Genomic DNA, 21946 nt, shown 5'->3' with positions numbered 1-21946 from the left:
TACCTTTGCCTTTTACCATATTTCTTCTCCACAAAGGCTAGTTTAATAAAAATGTGTGTCCCCTGCTGGCATTTTACATTTTACTCTTAGAAGTTAATTTTATGTTAAACAAATTCTTCAAACTCCAGCTCCTTCTCCAATTTTGAGTCTGTATTATTGTCTATGTTTTTATTAGAGACCATTTACAGGCATTTTTGAGTTATGAAATTCTGTTTCCTTGCCAAATTTTGTTTTACCATGGATAAAATGCATTATTTTAGGCTTTATATAATTCAAATTGTAGGAAATTTTAGGTAAGGCATTTTTCTTTAAACAAGTTAAGCAAGCTTAGTCTTTCTTTAAGCAAACTAAGCCACTTCAGTCATGTCCAACTTTTTTGTGACCCTATGGACTGTAGATTGCAGGGAGAAATATCAATAACCTCAGATATGAAAATGACACAACCCATATGGCAGAAAGTGAAGAGGAACTAAAAAGCTTCTTGATGAAAGTGAAAGTGGAGAGTGAAAAAGTTGGCTTAAAGCTCAACATTCAGAAAACGAAGATCATGACATCTGGTCCCATCACTTCATGGGAAATAGATGGGGAAACAGTGAAAACAGTGACCGACTTTATTTTGGGGGGCTTCAAAATCACTGCAGATGGTGACTGCAGCCATGAAATTAAAAGACGCTTACTCCTTGGAAGAAAAGTTATGACCAACCTAGATAGCATATTGAAAAGCAGAGGCATTACTTTGCCAACAAAGGTCTGTCTACTCAAGGCTATGGTTTTTCCAGTGGTCATGTATGGATGTGAGAGTTGGACTGTGAAGAAGGCTGAGCGCCAAAGAATTGATGCTTTTGAACTGTGGTGTTGGAGAAGACTCTTAAGAGTCCTTTGGACTGCAAGGAGATCCAACCAGTCCATTCTGAAGGAGATTAGCCCTGGGATTTCTTTGGAGGATATGATGCTGAAGCTGAAACTCCAGTACTTTGGCCATCTCATGTGAAGAGTTGACTCATTGGAAAAGACTCTGATGCTGGGAGGGATTGGGGGCAGGAGGAGAAGGGGACAACAGAGGATGAGATGGCTGGATGTATCACTGACTGGATGGATGTGAGTGTGAGTGAACTCTGGGAGTTGGTGATGTACAGGGAGGCCTGATGTGCTGTGATTCATGGGGTCTCAAAGAGTCGGACATGACTGAGCGACTGAACTGAACTGAGCTGATGGACTGTAGCCTGCTATACTCCTCTGTTCATGAGATTCTCCAGGCAAGAATACTGGAGTAGATTGCCATGCTGTCCTCCAAGTGATCTTCCCAACCCAGGGATTGAACCTGCATCTCTTACATCTCTTGCCTTGGCAGGAGTGTTCTTTATCACTAGCACCACCTTGGGAAACCCTTAAACAAGTTAGGAAAACCCAAATTGTCACTGATTTCAGTGCATATATTAGAGAAAGTATGAAAGGAAAGATAGTCTATTTTCTATGACTGATGACTTTCAGTGAAAATTGGAAGTCATTCATTCATTTATTCATTCAGTAAATATTTACTGAGTGTCAAATATTCACTTGATATTGATGGTAGGGCCAATACAGAGAATACGGCATACTATCTGTCTTCAAAGTGTTTATAACCTAGAGAGAGACATGTATGAATATGTCTACAAATAATTATGATATACTGTGGTAAATTCTATATGTTTGGTATGAATTAAGTTTAGTAGGCATCCAGAAGAAGTAATCATAAATTACTATTAAGGAGTTTGGGGAAGGATTCACAGAGGAATTGACATTTGCGCTATTAAGGATTCCAAAATACTGAAGTAACACTAAGCGTCTTCCACAGAGGTTGCAGCAGGAACCACTGCATTTGGATATAGCTGGACCTGATGGTGTATTTGGGGAGCAGCAGTGCAGTGTAGCATGAACCTAGTATAGGACATATTAAATAAAAGAAGATGCATTAAGAGATGAGACTGGCTAGGAAGGTTGGGACCAGATTATGAATGCTGTGCTAAATACTTTCAACTTCATCTTCTAGGCACGTAAAAGCCATGGTGTGGCATGAGGGAAGGCAATGAGGTGATTATATCTGTATTTTAAGATATGATTTGACCTTTGTGTTAAGAAAATAAATTTGGCAGCTCTGTGGATTGTGAAACATTGAATAAATGAGATACTAGAGTTGGGCTGACCCATTAGAGGGTATGTTAAGAATCCAGAAGAGAAGACCTAAAGTGGGACAGCAGCTATAGAAAAGAAAAGATGGATTTAAGAGACACAGAAAATCACTTGTGATAGAATTTGGCAGTTTACTAGATTCTTGTGTTTGGAAAGAATTGGGAAGGATTGAAGCAATCTCTAAGGCTTCTAACCTGGGTGATTGGGAAATAAAGCAAAAGTCATGGGGGAAACAGAAAAGTGAGTGATCCAAGGGAGGGGCTAGTCTTGGAAAGGAGAGAGTATGCAGTTTTCTTCTGAGACTGGAAAGAATGAAGAGAGAAAGATGAAAATAGAAGTTTTAATGTGCATGGGAGTTTAGGGAAGTTCATATTTGAAAATGTTTTATCTTTAGTATGAAGTAGGAAGAAAAATCATCTGCTAGGAGGGATGGGAAATTCAATGAGAATTGAAAGTATTCACTTGCTGAAAATAATAATAATAAAAAGCTAAAGAATAGGCTAAAACCATGGATGGAATGATGGCTTAGCAAGATGAAAGGGCCAGATGAAGTTAGAGTTGATGAGCCCATTATGAAGCCATTCAACTTATTTATAGTGTTTTTTTCATCCTTGTTTAACCCTATAAGTAGGAATAGAGTAAATGAACAGTGGATATTATCAAGGATTAAACTAGAGGGAGCTGATAGATTGGGATAACAAAAAGCTGTCCAGAATTGACAGTGGAGTTGGGGGTAGATTGGTAATAGGGAGATTTTGAATGTTAGTATTTAATAAGTTTTTCTCAAGATTAAAAGTGATAAATTTTATATCAGAAGAGTTTTCCTCTTTAATTTAACAAGACAATAATTCTTCCAGAAAGAACTGGCTGAAAAGAAAGTATACAAAATAAGAGATACAGCTAAGTAACCCGCATTGGAAAAGTGCAGTCATAATAAAATAAATGTGATAAAAGTAGATACAGTACTCATCTGTGAAGTTAACAAATATAAAAGAGTGACAATGCTCAATGCAGAGAAGGGTTCATTGAAACATATTCTCTCATATATTACTGATGATGGTATAAATTGGTACTACTGTTTGAAAACCAAAATGGCAAATATATATTAGGGACCTAAAAAATGTTTACAATTCTTCATCCAGTAATTTTACTAAAGTAATTTTATTAAAGCCTATTGAAATAATTTTATACATGGAAATGGCTTTATAAATAACAAAATAAAAATGTTATTTATATCTTAAGAAATTTGTAAACAAGTTAAATGTCTAAAAACAGGATCAACAAAAATGGTTTATATAATGAACTCATGTTCTCATTAAAAAAATGATAGTTTGTGAAGATACATTATAATGAGCTACAGAATTGCTTTTATTGTGTAATTAACATTCTAATTACATTTGAATATATTTATAGGGCAAAAGAGACTAGAATCATAACTAATAATATGCCTATTTGTCCCTTTCTTTTCCAAATAATTAAAATATATTATCTTTATACTTAAAAATTATTGAAAGCCAGTGCACTGGAAAACTTGTTATTTAAAAGTACCCAATAGCAAATAGTTCCATAAAGCAAGGAATCCTATTTAAGAAAATAATTTTTTTATTCTTTTGAATATTGGATGCATTTAAACATAGTATATAAATATATTTACTATTTACTTTTTTTGCTATTTACTATTTTATTAATACAAAAGCTAATTTCTTAGCACTTAGCATTTCTTACATTTCAGTAGAGTTAATAGTTTTGATATGGAATAAAGTAACTGGTATATTTTTACTAAAATATAAAAATCCAGTGATGTGGAAAAGCCATGTTCACTAACATGTTGAAGGACCAAAACATGCTGGTTAAAGAAGTATTCTCATTGACTTTGAACCACCTGGGTCTAGGGAGAGGCCATGAAAATCTGCCTCTACTGTGAGATTTAAAACATTCCCATTTCTACTAAATCCATTCCATTTTACTACATCTCCAAGGGAAACCGTATGTTAATAACATTTAGCTGTGGTGTTGGTCTTAGTTACTTTCCACTTAATCCAGAAAGTGGAAAGAAGAAAGGTAGGAAAAAAATACGGATACCTGCAATGAACCAAGCACTGAGCTACACAATTCACATTCATCTCATTTTATCTTTATTCCACCCTTAAAAGCTAGGTATCCTCAATACCATTTTACAGAGGAGGAAACTAATACTCAGATAATTTAAGTAATTTGACCAAGACTACATAATAATTGAGTAGCAGATATGGAATTTGAACCCAGGATTATATGATTCAAAACCAATGCATTTATAGAATGATGTTTATGGTGGGAGTAGAGGTAAAGAACACATCATATTCCTATTTCTAAAGCTCTCTGGTTGATTAAGCAACTCATGATTCTATTAATACTAGCCACTTACTTTTACATAATAATAAAGCTTTTAGCACAATTTACATATTTTATGAATAAACTATATTTTAAAAAGTAAACAATTTAAATATATAGTATATTTTATATTTAAATATAAGTGTAGTGTATTTAACATACTATACTTACAGGTATATATTTAAGTATATGTAATATAGTATGTATATTTAAGTATATATAATATACTTATGAGCAAATATAAGTATAGTATATTTAAATATAGTATATTAAATAGCATATGTTCTTAAAGACAAATTACAAAGAATATTTAATTGCCTTTTGTCTTGGATTTTTGTGCTAGTAATTTATTCTATTATAAAGGATAACTGAAAGCTACACAGTTTGTGACAGATTACAGTAAAGATTGATAAGTGGGACTTTAGGGAACTAGGCTATCTCCAAAATACTAGTTACTCAGGTATTAAGTGATCATAAGAAGAAGGACATTACATTAGCCACATATTCATATTTTTATACCACCTCTTCCCCACCTATATATGCTAGGGCATTGAAGGGTTTTGGTATAAAATTCATTGTGCTGTGTGAGGAAATATTTAGAAGCTTGTTAAATAGAATGAAATAAAATACATAATGTGGGTCTAAGACATACTCATTTTGACAGCGAAACACTACCTTAGAAATTTCAAAAGAGCTTAGGGACTATATATATATATATATATATACTATGTATATATTTACTATATATATATTTACTAAGGGTTTTAGAAGGTGAGTCAATAGTGTATTACATCTGTTTTGTTAAGGATATATTAAGAATGAATTACACTGTCTTCTGGTTTCCTTCTATCATTTTTACTTCTTTTTTTGGGGGGGCAGGTAAAAATGTAGCACCTTCTATTTTTCCTTTCTTCTGGTGTTAGCATCAGAGGCTTATTTTGGAATATTCAGTTGCTTTCACTCCTCTTGATATTCTATTAGAGACAGGTGTTTAGGTGCTGATTTTCTAGTATATATGATTTCTACAACTCAAATCTGAGGTTTCTTTCACCAAATTCACTCATGCCGCCCATATTTATTTCCATGTATTTTTCCTTGAATTGTATTTTGTGTCGAGTACTATCTTAAGTGCCAGAGCACACCTATAGTTCAGAGTTCCTATGGTAGAAGTACTCACTGTCCACAGGAACGGCTATGAAATTTAAAAACCGCATTTTGGCAAATAACACATTTTCTAAGTAACTTAAGCCTTAATTAAACAAAACTCAGCAGACTGGAAACTGTAGATGACGATGTCTTTGAACACTCAATTTTTGTGAAAAATCACTCAAAAAGGAAATTAGCTACTTTTAAATAAAATGGTAACTATAATTGACACAAGTGTAAATCACCCGCTTTTATGGAATTGTAGACAGTTCTCTGTTACATCTGTTTTTAGGCAGAAGTTTCTATATTATAGTTTTTCTATTAAGAATTTTTAAGCTGTCTTTTTCTGGGGGCTATTTTTTTTTATTTTGAATATTCTTACTAATTTGAGATAATATAGTTTACTCAAAATATACATGGGTATCTGTTTTATGATATTTAAATCTGTTTTTTTTTTTTTTTCTTCCATTTCAGGAAGCAGAAGCTCAGGCAAAGCAGCAAGCGTGAATCTTAAATATTCTGCCTTAAGCATCCTAAAAAAGGAGTCTCCATTGCTTTTTATAAAATATCAAAATTATCATGGCTTCAAAAGAAGTAGGCTTAATGTTATTAGTTGGTACTTTCACATGCAAACAGTTAAAATGAATACATAATTAAAATGTTAACATTGTGATGAGGAAAATAGGAAATGAACATGAAATTTTAAGTAGGTGTCATGGAATATTATTGTTGTCTGCAAAGGCATTTTATGTACTTCAGTGATTTTAAAAAGCAAGCACCTGTTCCCTTTTTTGGTATTATTATTACAGTTTAATTATGTCTGTATCTCTACATTGAATAATTTTAAAAGGCGAGTGAGAATTTGTTTCTTGTTCCCAAATTGCCTCATTAATTTTAGTGAACAAAAGTCTGTACCTTTTTAATGTGAAATTATTGTGACTAAAAAATAGTTGCAGATAATGTTTATGATATGTCATACATTGTAATTTCCTGTGGCATTTATAACATTCCCATTCCTTTGTAGTTAAAAGTTTAAAAGAGTTCTATGTACTGAATCACAGGTTTTCTAGGCTTCTAAATGTAGCCTTTCGTTGCATATTGCAGTGACCAGAACAGATTATCTCCCACAAAAAAAAAAAAAAAAAAAGATGTATTCAGTTGAAAAGTTTCTTGCTTAACCACAAAGTTTCTTGCTTTACTTTCATGCAATCATGTTGCTAAGCTGCTTGCCCTGGAGAAATATGCATATGTATGTTATGGAAGTGGGATGGCAAATAAGTTTAAAATGACATCCTTTTGCAAAGAACTCAGACTTTTAATTAACTTTTAAAATAGATTGGAACTAAGTTTCCCCTTTTAAAACAACTTATGATCATGAATGCCACTATCTCTGACATATTTGACATTTTTGTTTCAGCTTATTTTATGAGGGCATTAATCTAAGCAGAGAGAATCTTTTCTATGCCTCTATTCCAGTGAATACCATAAGTATCAGACAAAAGGATCAATTTTTTAAATATTAATTTTGAAAACTTCTTAGAAGACAAGAAACATTATGGCCTACATCAGCCAGAAGACATGTATATTGTGCTTTAGTTCCACACTACTATTGTAATTTGGTTCCACATTACTGAAAGCAAACACATTTTACTTTAAATTACTTTATCATATCATTTGATGTATGCAAGTCTGTGCTCTTTGCCAAAATCAGCATATAATGAAGACATGGCTTTGTTTGCTGAAATTCACCCTTGATGCAGTGTTTTAAAATAAACTCAGTACTTTCAAAAACATAAATTTTTGTGTTCATAGAGTTTCTAAATAGTGTAATAATAATTTTAGATGGGTAATACACTTCTTAGATAGCGGGAAAGGAGAAAAGAGAAAATAACAGAAAGAAAACACTTTGAATACACTTTGTAAATTTCTTTAGGGCTCTGAATTTTGCAGTATACACTGGAATCAAACAAAGAATTATTTTGTGTACAAAAATATGCTGTGGAGAGCTCTAGAGTAAACAAGGTATTTTGTAATATATTCCGGAAAATGCTAAAACATGTTTTTATCAATATATTCTCCTGAGCTTTATTAAATACAGATGATGATACTTACAGTATTTTATGTGGGCATTTTTGCTTTTCTTTTAGTTTCAAATAATCAATACTGTCAAAAACAGACATTCTTTAAAAATAGATGACATTTTTTAGATGTTTATATCTACTAGACTATACCTTAAAATTAACATATATGTATATGTAAAGTAAAATGCTGAATTGAGTCTTTGCAAATTGAAATCTTTCTTTTTGTCAGCTGAGTACTATATGTCCTAGAGATATAAAAAAAGCAAGTGAAATTCTGAATATTAGGAAGTGCCTTCAAGGCCATGCTGATTTTGGTCACTGCCCCCTGTACAATGTTATGAACCTTCGTCCATAGTTCCTTAGACACTCTGCCTACCAGATCTAATCCCTTGAATCTATTTGTCACCTCCACTGTATAATCATAAGGGATTTGATTTGGGACATTCCTGAATGGCCTAGTGGTTTTTTCTTACTTTGTTCAATTTAAGTTAGAATTTTGAAATAAGGAGCTCATAATCTGAACCACAGTCAACTCCAGGTCTTGTTTCTGAAAACTGTATAGAGCTTCTCCATCTTTGGCTGCAAAGAATATAATTAATCTGATTTCAGTATTCACCATCTGGTGATGTCCATGTGCAGAGCCATATCTTGTGTTGTTGGAAGAGGGTGTTTCCCATACCCAATGTGTTCTCTTGGAAAAACTCTGTTAGCCTTTGCCTTGCCTCATTTTGTACTCCAAGGCTAAACTTGCTTTTTTCTCCAGGTATCTCTTGACTTCCTACTTTTGCATTCCAATCCCCTATGATGAAAAGGACATCATTGGGTGTGTGTGTGTGTGTGTGTGTGTGTGTGTGTGTGTGTGTGTTAATTCTAGAAGATCTTGTAGATCTTCAGAGAACCAACCAACTTCACCTTTTTCAGCATTAGCAGCTGGGGCATAGTCTTCGATTATTGTCATGTTGAATGGTTTGCTTCAAAATGAACTGAGATTATTTTGTTTTTGAGATTGCACTCAAATACTGCATTTCAGACTGTTTTATTGACTATGAGGGCTATTCCATTTCTTCTAAGGTGTTCTCACCCACAGTAGTAAATATAGTCATCTGAATTAAGAATAGCAAGGAAAGATAAGAAAGCCTTTCTCAGCCATCAATGCAAAGAAATAGAGGAAAACAGTAGAATGGGAAAGATTAAGATCACTTCAAGAAAACTGGAGATCCCAAGGGAACATTTCATGCAAAGATGGGCTCAATAAAGGACAGAAATGGTATGGACCTTACAGAAGCAGAAGATATTAAGAAGAGGTGGCAAGAATACACAGAAGAACTGTACAAAAAAGATCTTCACAACCCAGTTAATTACTATGCTGTGATCACTCATATAGAGCCAGACATCCTGGAATGTGAAGTCAAGTGGGCCTTAGGAAGCATCACTACAAACAAAGCTAGTGAAGGTGATGGAATTCCAGTTGAGCTATTTCAAATCTTAAAAGATGATGCTGTAAAAATGCTGCACTCAATATGTCAGCAAATTTGGAAAACTCAGCAGTGGCCATAGGAATGGAAAAGGTCAATTTTCATTCCAATCCCAAAGAAAGGAACTGCCAAAGAATGTTCAGACTACTGCACAATTGTACTCATCTAACGTGCTAGTAAAGTGATGCTCACAATTCTCCAAGCCAGGCTTCAGCAATACATGAACCATGAACTTCCAGATGTTCAAGCTGGTTTTGGAAAAGACAGAGGAACCAGAGACCAAATTGCCAACATCCACTGGATCATGGAAAAAGCAAGAGAGTTCCAGAAAAACATCTACTTCTGCTTTATTGACTATGCCAAAGCCTTTAACTGTGTGGATCACAATAAATGTGGAAAATTCTGAAAGATATGGGAATACCAGACCACCTGATCTGCCTCTTGACAAAACTGTATGCAGATCAGGAAACAACAGTTAGAACTGGACATGGAACAACAGACTGGTTCCAAATAGGAAAAGGCTATATATTGTCACCCTGCTTATTTAACTTATATGCAGAGTACATTATGAGAAACGCTGGGCTGGAGGAAGCACAAGCTGGAATCAAGATTGCCAGGAGAAATATCAATAACCTCAGATATGCAGATGACAGCATGCTTATGGCAGAAAGTGAAGAGGAACTAAAGAGCCTCTTGATAAAGTGAAAGAGGAGAGTGAAAAAGTTGGTTTAAAGCTGAACATTCAGAAAACTAAGATCATGGCATCTGGTCCCATCACTTCATGACAAATAGATGGGGAAAAAATGGAAGCAGTAGCTGAATTTGTGTTTTTGGGCTCCAAAATCACTGCAAATCTTGATTGCAGCCATGAAACTAAAAGACGCTTACTCCTTGGAAGGAAAGTTATGACTAACCACGACAGCATATTAAAAAGCAGAGACATTACTTTGCCAACAAGGTCCGTCTAGTCAAGGCTATGGTTTTTCCAGTAGTCATGTATTGATGTGAGAATTGGACTGTGAAGAAAGCTGAGCGCCAAAGAATTAATGCTTTTGAACTGTGGTGTTGGAGAAGACTTTTGAGAGTCCCTTGGACTGCAAGAAGGTCCAACCAGTCCATCCTAAAGGAGATCAGTCCTGGGTGTTCATTGGTAGGAATGATGTTGAAGCTGAAACTCCAATACTTTCACCACCTGATGTGAAGTGTTGACTCATTGAAAAAGACCTCGATGCTATGATAGGTTGAGGGCAGGAGGAGAAGAGAACAACAGAGGATGAGATGTTTGGATGGCATCACCGACTCAATGGACATAAGTTTGTTTAGGCTCCGGGAGTTGGTGTTGGACAAGGAGGCCTGATGTGCTGCGGTTCATGGGGGTCACAAAGAGTCAGACACAACTGAGCGACTAAGCTGAACTGAACTGAATTAAATTTGCTCATTCCCATCCATTTTATTTCTCTGATTCCTAAGATGTTGATGTCACTCTAGCCATCTCCTGCTTGACCATGTCCAATTTACTTGATTCATGGACCTAACATCTCAGTTTCCTATGCAGTAGGAAAAGCCATCAGACTTTTTTCCACCACCAGATATATCCTCAACTGAGCATTGTTTCCCCCTTTGCCTGGCTTCTTCATTCTTTCTCGAGCTCTTAGTAATTGCCCTCTGCTCTTCTCCAGTAGCATATTGGACACCTCCCAATCTGGTGGGCTCATCTGGAGTCATGTCTTTTTGCCTTTTCATGCTGTTCATGGGGTTCTCAGGTCAAGAATATTGGAGTAGTTTGCCCTTTCCTCCTCCAGTGGACCACTTTTTGTCTGAACTCTTCAGTATGATCCATATGTCTTTGGATGGCCCTGCATGCTTGGCTCATACCTTCACTGAGTTATGAAATGATTAAGTCAGTCACAACAAACAGGTTAAGTCAGTCAAAACAAACAGGTTTGTTCATGTAGATGGAGCTTGGAAGAAAATATGAATAATTCCATTTCTTTTCACTTTCTCTCATAATAGAGGAAATATATGCAAACCACATATGGTTTTAGCTATTTCTAAGCATTAGTAAAATATTAAATGAAGGCATTGGAGAAGACTGTATATTAAATTTATAATAACTAGCTTGAAGTAAAGGTGGAGAAAAACAACAAATTAAGTATCTGTTGTAGTGACTGACCTTTCAGCAAGTGGTACATAGCCTTTCCAACTCCATTCTACATTTTTTTGTTTCCTACAATGGATTTGATATGCTCTGAGAAAATGAAAAAAGGAAAACAGCATTAAAGAAACTTTAAAAATCTTACTTTCTCTATTTTATAATATCTAAGTTTTAAAATGCTGCTATTAGTGGTAGTTAGAATTAATCATTCAACCCATATTTTTAATCACAAAATATATTTTGTTGTTTAGTCGCTAAGTTGTGTTCAACTCTTGCAATTAATATACAGTAGGCACTTTTGTTTGTTTGTTTGTTTGTTTTGGGAGGGAGCCTTCCCTGATAGTTCAGTTGGTAAAGAATCCACCTACAATGCAGGAGACATTTTATTCCTGGGTCAGAAAAATCTGCTGGAGAAGGGGTAGGCTACCCACTCCAGTATTCTGGCCTGGAGAATTCCGTGGACTGTATAGTCCATGGGGTTACAAGGAGTCTTTCATTTTCAGGCACTTTTTTAGGGGTAAAATTATTAACATGGATATGGCATTATCTCTACTTTTAAGAAACTATTTACTGTGGAATGATGTACAAATTACTAGGCATTTCTTTTTTTTTTTTCCTAGTCATTTCTAAAGATGGAAAGATAAAGAAGATATAGAAAGATAAGGAAGTGGTGCTGAGAGAATTTAAGAGAGATATCTTATTATGTGTTGGTGAATATAAGAGGTGATCAGGCATACTTTCCTATTTGTTGTTTAGTCACTAAGTCATGTCCAACCCTTTTGTGACCCCCTGGACTATAGTCTGCCAGATTCCTCTGTCCATGGGATTTCCCAGACAAGAATACTAGAGTGGGTTGCCCTTTCCTTCTAGAAGGAATCTTCCCAACCCAGGGATCAGACCCATGCTTCCTGCATTGCCAGACGGATTCTCTGTCACTGAGCCACCAGAGAAGCCCATACTTTCCGATAGGAAGTGATATATAAACTATGACTTAAAGGCTAAGAAGGAGTTAGCCAGGTGAAGAAGCAAGGGGAGTGCAGCAGCATGTTTTCTGGCTTAGAGACTCTTGCCATCATGGAACATTAAAGAAACTGCAAATACTTCAGCATGCCAAGAGTAGAGATTGTCTGTGGTCAGCACACATTTTACTTACGTCAGAGTTCTTGTGATCAGATAAGAAGCTAGTTCAGTTCAGTCACTCAGTCGTGTCCAACTGTTTGTGACCCTATGGACTGCAGAACACCAGGCTTCCCTGTCCATCACCAACTCCTGGAGCTTACTCAAACTCATGTCCATCGAGTAGGTGATGCCATCCAGCCATCTCATCCTCTGTCGTCCCCTTCTCCTCCTGCCTTCAATCTTTCCCAGCTTCAGAGTCTTTGCCAATGAGTCAGTTCTTCACATCAGATGGCCAAAGTATTGGTTTCAAGCTTCAGCACCAGTCCTTCCAATGAACATTCAGGACTGATTTCCTTTAGGATGGACTGGCTGGATCTCTTTACAGTCCAAGGGACTCTCAAGAGTCTTCTCCAGTACCACAGTTCAAAAGCATGAATTCTTCAGTGCTCAGCTTTCTTTATGGTCCAACTTTCACATCCATACATGACTACTGGAAAAAACATTTCTTTGACTAGATGGACCTTTGTTGGCAAAGTAATATCTCTGCTTTTTCATATGCTGTGAAGGTTGACCATAGCTTTTCTTCCAAGGAGCAAGTGTCTTTTAATATCACGGCTGCAGTCACCATCTGCAGTGATTTTGAGCCCCCCCCCCCCCCAAATAGTCTGTCACTGTTCCCATTGTTTCCCCATCTATTTGCCATGATGTGATGGGATTGGATGCCATGATCTTAGTTTTGTGACTGTTGAGTTTTAAGTCAACTTTTCCACTCTCCTCTTTCATTTTCGTCAAGAGACTCTTTAGTTCTTCGCTTTGTGCCATGAGGGTGGTATCATCTGTGTATCTGAGGTTATTGATATTTCTCCCAGTAATCTTGATTCCAGCTTGTGCTTCATCCAGCCCAGCATCCATCTAGTCAAGGCTATGGTTTTTCCAGTAGTCATGTATGGATGTGAGAGTTGGACTGTGAAGAAGGCTGAGTGCCGAAGAATTGATGCTTTTAAACTGTGGTGTTGGAGAAGACTCTTGAGAGTTCCTTGGACTGCAAGGAGATCCAACCAGTCCATTCTGAAGGAGATCAGCCCTGGGATTACTTTGGAAGGAATGATGCTAAAGCTGAAACTCCAGTCCTTTGGCCACCTCATGCGAAGAGTTGACTCATTGGAAAAGACTCTGATGCTGGGAGGGATTGGGGGCAGAAGAAGAAGGGGATGACCGAGGATGAGATGGCTGGATGGCATCACTGACTTGATGGACGCTAGTCTGAGTGAACTCCGGGAGTTGGTGATGGACAGGGAGGCCTGGCGTGCTGCAATTTTTGGGATCGCAAAGAGTCAGACACGACTGAGCGACTGAACCGAACTGAACTCTGCATATAAGCTAAATAAGTAGGGTGACAATATACAGCCTTGACATACTCTTTTCCTGATCTGGACCCAGTTTCTTGTTCCATGTCCAGTTCTAACTATTGCTTCTTGTCCTGCAAACAGATTTCTAAGGAGGCAGATAAGGTGGTCTGGTATTCCCGTCTCTTTAAGAATTTTCACAGTCTATTGTGATCCACACAGTCAAAGGCTTTGGCATAGTCAATAAAGCAAAGGTAGATTTTTTTTTTTGTTTTTCTGGAACTCTCTTGCTTTTTTGATGATTCAATGGATGTTGGCAATTTGATCTCTAGTTCCTCCATCTTTTCTAAATCCAGCTAGGATTTAGAAAGAAGCTAGGGAAGAAGCAGCTGGGGAAGTAGGCAAGTCTTTAGTTTTATTTTTCTTTGAAACTTCCCCTATTGTCATTATTTGGCAGTTTGCTTTTGTAATAAGTGGTCAATGTAGCCGTTCTCACTTAAAAAATTAACAAATTAGTTTACTTTTTAAAATATAAATTTATTTTAATTGGAGGCTAATTAGTTTACAATATTGTATTGGTTTACTTTTTAGAGCAGTTTTATTTAGGAAGTTTCAAGAAAAACTGAACAAAAGGCACAGAGAGCTCATATACTTTTCCTCATCCCCCAATTTCCAGTATTATTAACATCATGCATTAATGGAATATATTTTGTTATAGTTGATGAACCGATATCGATAAATTATTATTTACTAAAGTTCATAGTTTACATTAGGCTTCATTCTTTGTGTTTTACAATTCTATGGATTTTGAAAAATTCATAATATATCCATTATAGCATTATAATGTTATAATAACACATTCTAAACACATTACTTTATAACATTGCATTATAGTAACATAACAGTTTCACTGCCTTAAATGTCCTGTGCTCCACGTATTCATCCCTCCTTCTTTGTCTCATTCATGTAATTTGATTGTCAATCTGCTCAGAAATTTATTCCATTTTAAATTTATTTTTTTTAAATTATTGGACTATAATTGATTTACAATGTCACATTAGTCTCATGTGTACAGCAGAGTTATATATGTAGAAATGTTTTTTGCATTTTGCAATTTATTCATGTGCTTTGCATTTTACTTGATGTGCTACTTACTTGTTTTTTTTAGACGTTACACTCCTTAAGATCAGAAAAGATTTTAAGAGATCACCTAGCCCAGGGATGTTCAATTGCCCAAAAGTTTTCCTGATCCATTTGCTTGTCCATGGAAGATACTGTTAAAGGATTACAGAGATCTTTCTTATTGAGCCTCAGAATTCTTCTAAACACATTACTTTAGAAAGGCAACAACAGTCACCAGATTTTGCACAAGATTTAAAACCTGTTTGATACTTTAATCTAAGTCAACCTCATTTTACCAAAAAGGAAACTGAAATCCAGAAAAATCAGTTGATTTACCCTAGGATGCAAAGCTGGTAACTTGCAAATCACAAATAAGTTGAGTCAACCCAGTGATGTTTCTACTATGCATTTCTTAGAGTCATCTTAAAAAAAAAAATGAGACATGACAAAAAATATCATTATAAAGTGCATACTTCAAGATTTTTTCAAAAACATGCATTTCAGTTTCCAGTGCTGATCAGTTCTGCTGGTTACAAAGCAATCACTACTTAAAGCTTTTTAAAACTGATCTGTACATCTTTTCCTTCAAGGAAAACATGATGTAGATAACCCATATGGAAGACATGTAAATGGAGTTTTTCTGATTAAAATAAGTGTGTGTTTTTATTATGTGTATTTGGGCGAACACGAGTCTGGCTGGCTCTGTTTTCCACCCCTGCACTCTGCCAAACATCAGATAATTCTTGGGAATTCCTCAGTCTCTACCAAGAATAGTTTGAAAGCCATTGCACTAGAGGAACAAGTATTTCTGCCTAAGGAATTATTAATTTTATGTATTCATAGTTCCACATCACAGATATATCTTTTCTTAACACAAAGGCTCATAGACTGATACATCAAATATCTCCCAAATTATGCACATGAACTAAATGTATAGAACAGGTTATTAATTACTAACCTTTATAATATACTTGAATTAATAAATAGACTTCATATTAGATGATTAAATCAGATCAGTGCTTCTATAGAAGACTATCTCTATATAAGGTAAAATTATTAAAATATATCTTGGTTACTTATACTACGTTGCACACAGTACTTCAATTTTTTAAAAACTAACTTGAAATACATTCTAATCTCAGTATTACAAGTCTGTCATAGAAGGAAGAGACCCAGAACAATCCAGTCTCTCTCACACATGGAGCCTGAACAAATGTATTTTTTTAAAAAAAGAATATAAAAAAGCCCTAATTTAGGTTTGAGTCATCTATTTCAATCCATTATAATAATGTCTTTCCAGTTTTATTGGTTATGATCTCCAGTGACAGATGCATCATTAATTATGATAGTAAATAGATGAATATATATCTGTATGTGTATGCATCTGTCTACACCTATCTGTCTATATACACATTTATATACATATAATCAATTTTTCCATAAATGTTTATAACTGGAAGATAAATTTTACAAATTCCTATGTATGTATAGGAAATATTTTATACATGAATTATAAATCTACACAATTTATTATAAAGAGTTGATCCACACAATAATGATGACTGGAAAGTCTGGAATTTGTAGAGCAGATTGGTGTCTAGAAACTCAGACAGCAGTTAACACTGCAGTTTTTGTTTGTTTGTTTGTTTGTTTGACTGAATGAAATCCCTTTGTCTATTAGGCAATTTCTCCTCATTCCCACTCCCTCAAGCACTAGGCAACCAACAATCTGCATTCTGTCTTCATGGATTTATCTATTGATATTTCATATAAATGGAATCATCCTATTCATGACCTTTTGTGTCTGGCTTTTTTTCACTTAGCATAATGTTTTGGAGATTTATTCATTATGTAGCAGATATCAGTACTTTAATCATTTATGCTGAATATGATTACGTATTATATACCAATTCAACTACTCATCTGTTAATGGACATTTGGGCTGTGGTCATTTTAAGCTATTATGATTAGTGCTGCAGTGAACACGTGCTTACATGTATATATATCTAGGAGTATATGTGTGGGGTCATATGGTAATTTTGTGTTTAACTTTTTGTGAAACTATTCAACTGTTTTCCAACATGGCTACACAGTTTTGCATTTCTACCAGTGTGGCACCTGGTTCCAATTTTTCTACATCCTCTTCAACACTTGTTAATATCTGTTTGACTTTTTGTTTGTTTGTTTGTTTTGAAAATAGCCATCCTAAGATGTGTGGGATGGTATCTCATTATGGTTTTGATTTCCATTTCCTAAATGACTAATGATATTGAACATCTTTGTGTGTCTGTTGGCCATTTGTATGTTTTCTTTGGCTAAATGTCTAGTCAAGTCTTTGTCCTTTTTAAATGGATTGTTTGTCTCTTTGTTTTTTTTTTTTTTGTTTGTTTGTTTGTTTTTCTTTTTTAAAATAAATTTATTTTAATTGGAGGTTAATTAATTTACAATATTGTATTGGTTTAGCCATACATCAACATGAATCCACTACAGGTGTACACGTGCTCCCCATCCTGAACTCTCCTCCCTCCTCCCTCCCCATATCATTCCTCTGGGTCTTCTCAGTGCACCAGCCCCAAGCATCCAGTATCATGCATCAAACCTGGACTGGTGATTCGTTTCATATATGATATTATACATGTTTCAATGCCATTCTCCCAAATCATCCCACCCTCACTTTCTCCCACAGAGTACAAAAGACTGTTCTATAGATCTGTGTCTCTTTTGCTGTCTCGCATACAGGGTTATCATTACCATCTTTCTAAATTCCACACATATGCGTTAGTATACTGTATTGGTGTTTTTCTTTCTGGCTTACTTCACTCTGTATAATCGGCTCCAGTTTCATCCACCTCATTAGAACTGATTCAAATGTATTCTTTTTAATGACTGAGTAATACTCCATTGTGTATATGTACCACAGTTTTCTTATCATTCATCTGCTGATGGACATCTAGGTTGCTTCCATGTCCTGGCTATTATAAACAGTGCTGTGATGAACATTGGGGTACATGTGTCTCTTTCAATTCTTGTTTCCTCAGTGTGTATGCCCAGCAGTGGTATTGCTGGGTCATAAGGCAGTTCTATTTCATTTTTTAAGGAGTCTCCAGACTGTTCTCCATAATGGCTGTATTAGTTTCCATTCCTACCAACAGTGTAAGAGGGTTCCCTTTTCTCCACACCCTCTCCAGCATTTATTGCTTGTAGACTTTTGGATAGCAGCCGTTCTGATTGGCATGAAATGGTACCTCATTATGGTTTTGATTTGCATTTCTCTGATAATGAGTGATGTTGAGCATCTTTTCATGTGTTTGTTAGCCATCTGTATGTCTTCTTTGGAGAAATGTCTATTTAGTTCTTTGGCCTGTTTTTTGATTGGGTCGTTTATTTTTCTGGACTTGAGCTGCAGGAGTTGCTTGTATATTTTTGAGATTAGTTGTTTGTCAGTTGCTTCATTTGCTATTATTTTCTCCCATTCTGAAGGCTGTCTTTTCATCTTGCTTATAGTTTCCTTTGTTGTGCAGAAGATTTTAAGTTTAATTAGGTGCCATTTGTTTATTTTTGCTTTTATTTCCAATATTCTGGGAGGTGGGTCATAGAGGATCCTGCTGTGATGTATTTCAGAGAGTGTTTTGCCTGTGTTCTCCTTTAGGAGTTTTATTGTTTCTGGTCTTACGTTTAGATCTTTAATCCATTTTGTGTTTATTTTTGTGTATGCTGTTAGAAAGTGTTTTAGTTTCATTCTTTTACAAATTGTTGCCCAGTTTTCGAAGCACCAATTGTTAAAGAGATTGTCTTTTCTCCATTGTATATTCTTGCCTCCTTTGTCAAAAATGAAGTGTCCATAGGTGCGTGGATTTATCACTGGGCTCTCTATATTGTTCCATTGATCTATATTTCTGTCTTTGTGCCAGTACCATGCTGTCTTGATGATTGTGGCTTTGTAGTAGAGCCTGAAGTGAGGCAGGTTGATTCCTCTGGGGCCATTCTTCTTTCTCAAGATTGCTTTGGCTATTCGAGGCTTTTTTTTTTTTTTTTTTTTGTATTTCCATACAAATTGTGAAATTATTTGTTCTAGCTCTGTGAAAAGTACCGTTGGTAGCTTGATAGGGATTGCACTGAATCTGTAGATTGCTTTGGGTAGTGTACTCATTTTCACTATATTGATTCTTCCAATCCATGAACATGGTATATTTCTCCATCTATTACTGTCCTCTTTGATTTCTTTCATCAGTGTTCCATAGTTTTCTATATATAGGTCTTTAGTTTATTTAGGTAGATATATTCCTAAGTATTTTATTCTTTTCGTTGCAATGGTGAATGGAATTGTTTCCTTAATTTCTTTTTCTACTTTCTCATTATTAGTGTATAGGAATGCAAGGGATTTCTGTGTGTTGATTTTATATCCTGCCACTTTACTATATTCATTGATTAGCTCTAGTGATTTTCTGGTGGAGTCTTTAGGGTTTTTCTATGTAGAGGATCATGTCATCTGCAAACAGTGAGAGTTTTGCTTCTTCTTTTCCATTTGGATTCCTTTTATTTCTTTTTCTGCTCTGATTGCTGTGGCCAAAACTTCCAAAACTATGTTGAATAGCAATGGTGAAAGTGGGCACACTTGTCTTGTTCCTGTCTTTAGAGGAAATGCTTTCAGGTTTTCACCATTGAGGATAATGTTTGCTGTGGGTTTGTCATATATAGCTTTTATTATTTTGAGGTATGTTCCTTCTATTTCTGCTTTCTAGAGAGTTTTTATCATAAATGGATGTTTTATTCTGTCACAGGCTTTCTCTGAATCTATTGAGATAATCATACTGCTTTTATTTTTTAATTTGTTAATGTGGTGTATTACATTGATTGATTTGAGAATATTGAAGAATCCTTGCATCACTGGGATGAAGCCCAGTTGGTCATGGTGTACAGTCTTTTTAATGTGTTGTTGGATTCTGATTGCTAGAATTTTGTTAAGGATTTTTGCATCTGTGTTGCTCAGTGATATTGTCCTGTAGTTTTCTTTTTTTGTGGCACCTTTGTCAGGTTTTGGTATTAGGGTGATGCAGCCTCATAGAATGAGTTTGGAAGTTGACCTTCCTCTGCAATTTTCTGAAAGAGTTTGAGTAGGATAGGTGTTAGCTCTTCTCTAAATTTTTGGTAGAATTCAACTGTGAAGCCGTCTGGACCTGGGCTTTTGTTTGCTGGAAGATTTCTGATTACAGTTTCAATTTCTGTGCTTGTGATGGGTCTGTTCAGATTTTGTATTTCTTCTTGGTTCAGTTTTGGAAAGTTGTACTTTTCTAAGAATTTGTCCATTTCTTCCACATTGTCCATTTTATTGGCATATACTTGTTGATAGTAGTCTCTTATGATCCTTTGTATTTCTGTGTTGTCTGTTGTGATCTCTCCATTTTCATTTCTAATTTTATTGATTTGATTTTTCTTCCTTTGTTTCTTGATGAGTCTGGCTGATGGTTTGTCAATTTTATTTATCCTTTCAAAGAACCAGCTTTTGGCTTTGTTCATTTTTGCTATGGTCCCTTTTATTTCTTTTGCATTTATTTCTGTCCTAATTTTTAAGATTTCTTTCCTTCTACTAACTCTAGGGTTCTTCATTTCTTCCTTTTCTAATTGCTTTAGGTGTAGAGTTAGGTTATTTATTTGACTCTTTTCTTGTTTCTTGAGGTATGCCTGTATTGCTATGAACTTTCCCCTTAGCACTGCTTTTACAGTGTGCCACAGGTTTTGGGTTGTTATGTTTTCATTTTCATTCGTTTCTATGCATATTTTGATTTCTTTTTTGATTGCTTCTTTGATTTGTCAGTTATTCAGAAGCGTGTTTTTCAGCGTCCATATGTTGGAATTTTCAATAGTTTTTCTCCTATAATTGAGATCTAATCTTACTGCATTGTGGTCAGAAAAGATGCTTGGAATGATTTCAATTTTTTTGAATTTACCAAGGCTAGATTTATGGCCCAGGATGTGATCTATCCTGAAAAACGTTCCGTGTGCACTTGATAAAAATGTGAAATTCATTGTTTTGGGGTGAAATGTCCTATAGATATCAATTAGGTCTAACTGGTCTTGTATCATTTAAAGTTTGTGTTTCCTTGTTAATTTTTGTTTATTTGATCTGTCCATAGGTGTGAGTGGGGTATTAAAGTCTCCCACTCTTATTGTGTTATTGTTAATTTCCCCTTTCATACTTCTTAACATTTGTTTTACATATTGCGGTGCTCCTATATTGAGTACATATATATTTATAATTGTTATATCTTGTTGGATGGATCTTTTGATCATTATGTAGTGTCCTTCTTTGTCTCTTTTCACATTCTTTGTTTTAAAGTCTATTTTATCTGAGTATTGCTACTCCTGCTTGCCTCTTTGTTTTTGAATTGTGAGTTGTTTATATATTCTGGATACTCCACCCTTGTCAGATACATGATTTACAGATATTTTCTCCCATTCTGTATGCTGTTTCTTCACTTTCTTTCTAGTTGCCTTTGAGGCACAATATTTTCAATTTTGATGAAATCCAGTTATCTCTTTTTAGCTTTGGTTGCTTGTGCTTTTAGTGCAAGAAACCACTACCTAATCCAAAAGATACAAAAATTTATCTCTATGCTTATTTCTGAGAGGTTCATGGTGTCTACTCTTACATTTATATATTTAATTCATTTTCAGTTAATTTCTGTGTACGGTTTTAAGTAGGGGTCCATATTAACCATTTTCCATGTAGACAGCCAGGTGTATCTTCACAGTTTCTTGGAGAAACTATTATTTCCCCATTAAATAGTTATGGTACCATCATCAAAAATTAATTGATCATATATATATATATGTTTATTTCTCAGCGTTCAATTTAATTACATTGGTCTATATGTCTACGCTTCGGCTAGTATCACACTGTTTTGATTAATGTATCTTTGTAGTAAGTTTTGAAATTCAGAACCTTGAGTTTCCAGTATTGTT

At 35.2% G+C, this 21946-nt stretch overlaps 1 protein-coding gene across 1 annotated transcript in view; it reads left to right on the top strand.

Moving 5' to 3' along the window:
- SH3BGRL (SH3 domain binding glutamate rich protein like) overlaps window positions 1-6297 on the top strand; it is an 81304-nt gene extending 75007 nt beyond the window's left edge. The window contains exon 4 of the mRNA XM_052663638.1: window positions 6160-6297. Coding sequence (XP_052519598.1) covers window positions 6160-6192 — 33 coding nt within the window. The 3' untranslated portion in view covers window positions 6193-6297. The remainder of the gene's footprint in view (window positions 1-6159) is intronic.
- The last annotated feature ends 15649 nt before the right edge of the window (window positions 6298-21946 follow it).

Source organism: Budorcas taxicolor, chromosome X, assembly GCF_023091745.1.
Source record: "Budorcas taxicolor isolate Tak-1 chromosome X, Takin1.1, whole genome shotgun sequence".
In the NCBI taxonomy this organism is placed as follows: Eukaryota; Metazoa; Chordata; class Mammalia; order Artiodactyla; family Bovidae; genus Budorcas; species Budorcas taxicolor.
Note: the sequence above shows the minus strand (reverse complement) of the source record. Positions and strands in the feature narration are given on the sequence as shown.